We start from the raw sequence: 1533 nt of genomic DNA on the forward strand, positions 1-1533 counted from the left end.
AGGTGACAGGTGACGAAGATCAACCAACAGACGCTTCAGATAATCCTCCAACGACCTTGGCAAGTCACCACGTGTGAATGCTAAGGCTCGTTGAACAGTCTGAAATCTAAATCCTAACCACGAATGTAATTTAGACACAGGAAAACCCATTAAGTGCCTAACACAAATTCACATCAAAACAGAGAACGACACAATATTGAAAATAGAGAAACGCATTATTTTCTGCTTCCAGATTCACCTCATAGCGTGAAAGTACATATATAGATGCGCGTAATCTGCGTATTAACATAGCACGACAAGCTCATCCCTCTAGTCCCTGCTGCTGTCCACAATACCTGCAGAACTGTTGGTGTAAAATTCTGCTAGGGTTTCCAGGGCGTGCACTTGCATTTCAAGATTCATGATGTAGTCAGCTGTTTCTTTGAAAAGGGTATCAATCCCCATATTCCCGCCAACGGGAACTAGGCTTCGCAGAGTCCCTAGTCTCACGTCAACGGCTCCATGATAATGGCCATATATTTCAATATCAGCTTTCTTACAACATTTAGATTTGAGTGAAGCCAATCTGATCCTCTTCGCCCGCTTTATGCTACGAACTCGGCCAACGAAAGATTCGTTCGGCTTTTTCCTGTTTGTGAGGCGGAGGGTCAGAGCTCGAGACCAAGCAGAACCTTTGCTGGCAGTGTGCGTCAAGCACATGTCGGCTCCGAATTGAATGGCTCGCTTGCGCTGCGGTAAGCCGTACCGCCTCTTCCGGATACGTCAAGTAAACTCGAACCTTAGACATGTTCGTGCTCTTCCATTCCATTGCAATCATATAATGGGCTTCCGCTCCTTTTCCTACACAGATCCCGTATGCAGTACATCACAAGCCAGAAGATTAACAGATATGATTATTAATATGCACACCCATGACGATATACCATGGATGTATATGATAAATATGCCATGAATGTGGGGCTGAAGTGATGGATTTCTTGTCACAAATCTTCTAAAAATCATGTCATTAATATTGAAGGGAAAGGTTTTTAAACTGAAGTTTCGAATATGGCAAGAAAATCTACGACAATCTCTTGCAGAAAGATTCAAAAATTTTGCAAAGATTATAGCCTCAACTCTATCCATAATCTATATCTCAGTATAATTTTTACCAGAGTATGTCTGTGTTATTTTTTTATGTTATATAGATATATTTCTTAAACCATAAGTTCCACCTCTCTAACCTACAAAATTCTAGTGCATTACATTTTATTCGTGCAGTTATGTTCATATTATTTTAAACGTATTTTAAATAAATAAAATAGAAATCACAATCGAGATAAAAAAATGTTATGGCATAAGTTGAACAGAAAAGTAGCAGTTAGATTGTCTCATTTTTTTTTGGTCCTTATTGAAGCCCCTTTCCTATCAAATTTTCTCCAAATTGAGAAAGGATTTTTTTAGAGTAATAAGTTTTAACACTAAATTCATTTATACATTAATAATTTTATCAAAAGAACTAAAATATTAGAAGAATCAAAATTTTTAATAGTT

The 1533-nt window shown here is 37.8% G+C and overlaps 1 protein-coding gene across 1 annotated transcript; it reads right to left on the minus strand.

Moving 5' to 3' along the window:
* Positions 1-309: 309 nt before the first annotated feature.
* On the minus strand, positions 310-759 carry LOC149231238 (transcription factor IBH1-like 1; the record flags this gene model as incomplete). Its single annotated transcript, XM_089381579.1, has 1 exon — positions 310-759. A coding segment is annotated over one exon (450 nt), but the record flags the coding sequence as incomplete, so codon positions are not given.
* Positions 760-1533: the final 774 nt, after the last annotated feature.

Source organism: Pinus tabuliformis, chromosome J (assembly GCF_031772625.1).
Source record: "Pinus tabuliformis cultivar Carrire ecotype Pingquan chromosome J, CPIR1, whole genome shotgun sequence".
NCBI classification, from domain to species: domain Eukaryota; kingdom Viridiplantae; phylum Streptophyta; class Pinopsida; order Pinales; family Pinaceae; genus Pinus; species Pinus tabuliformis.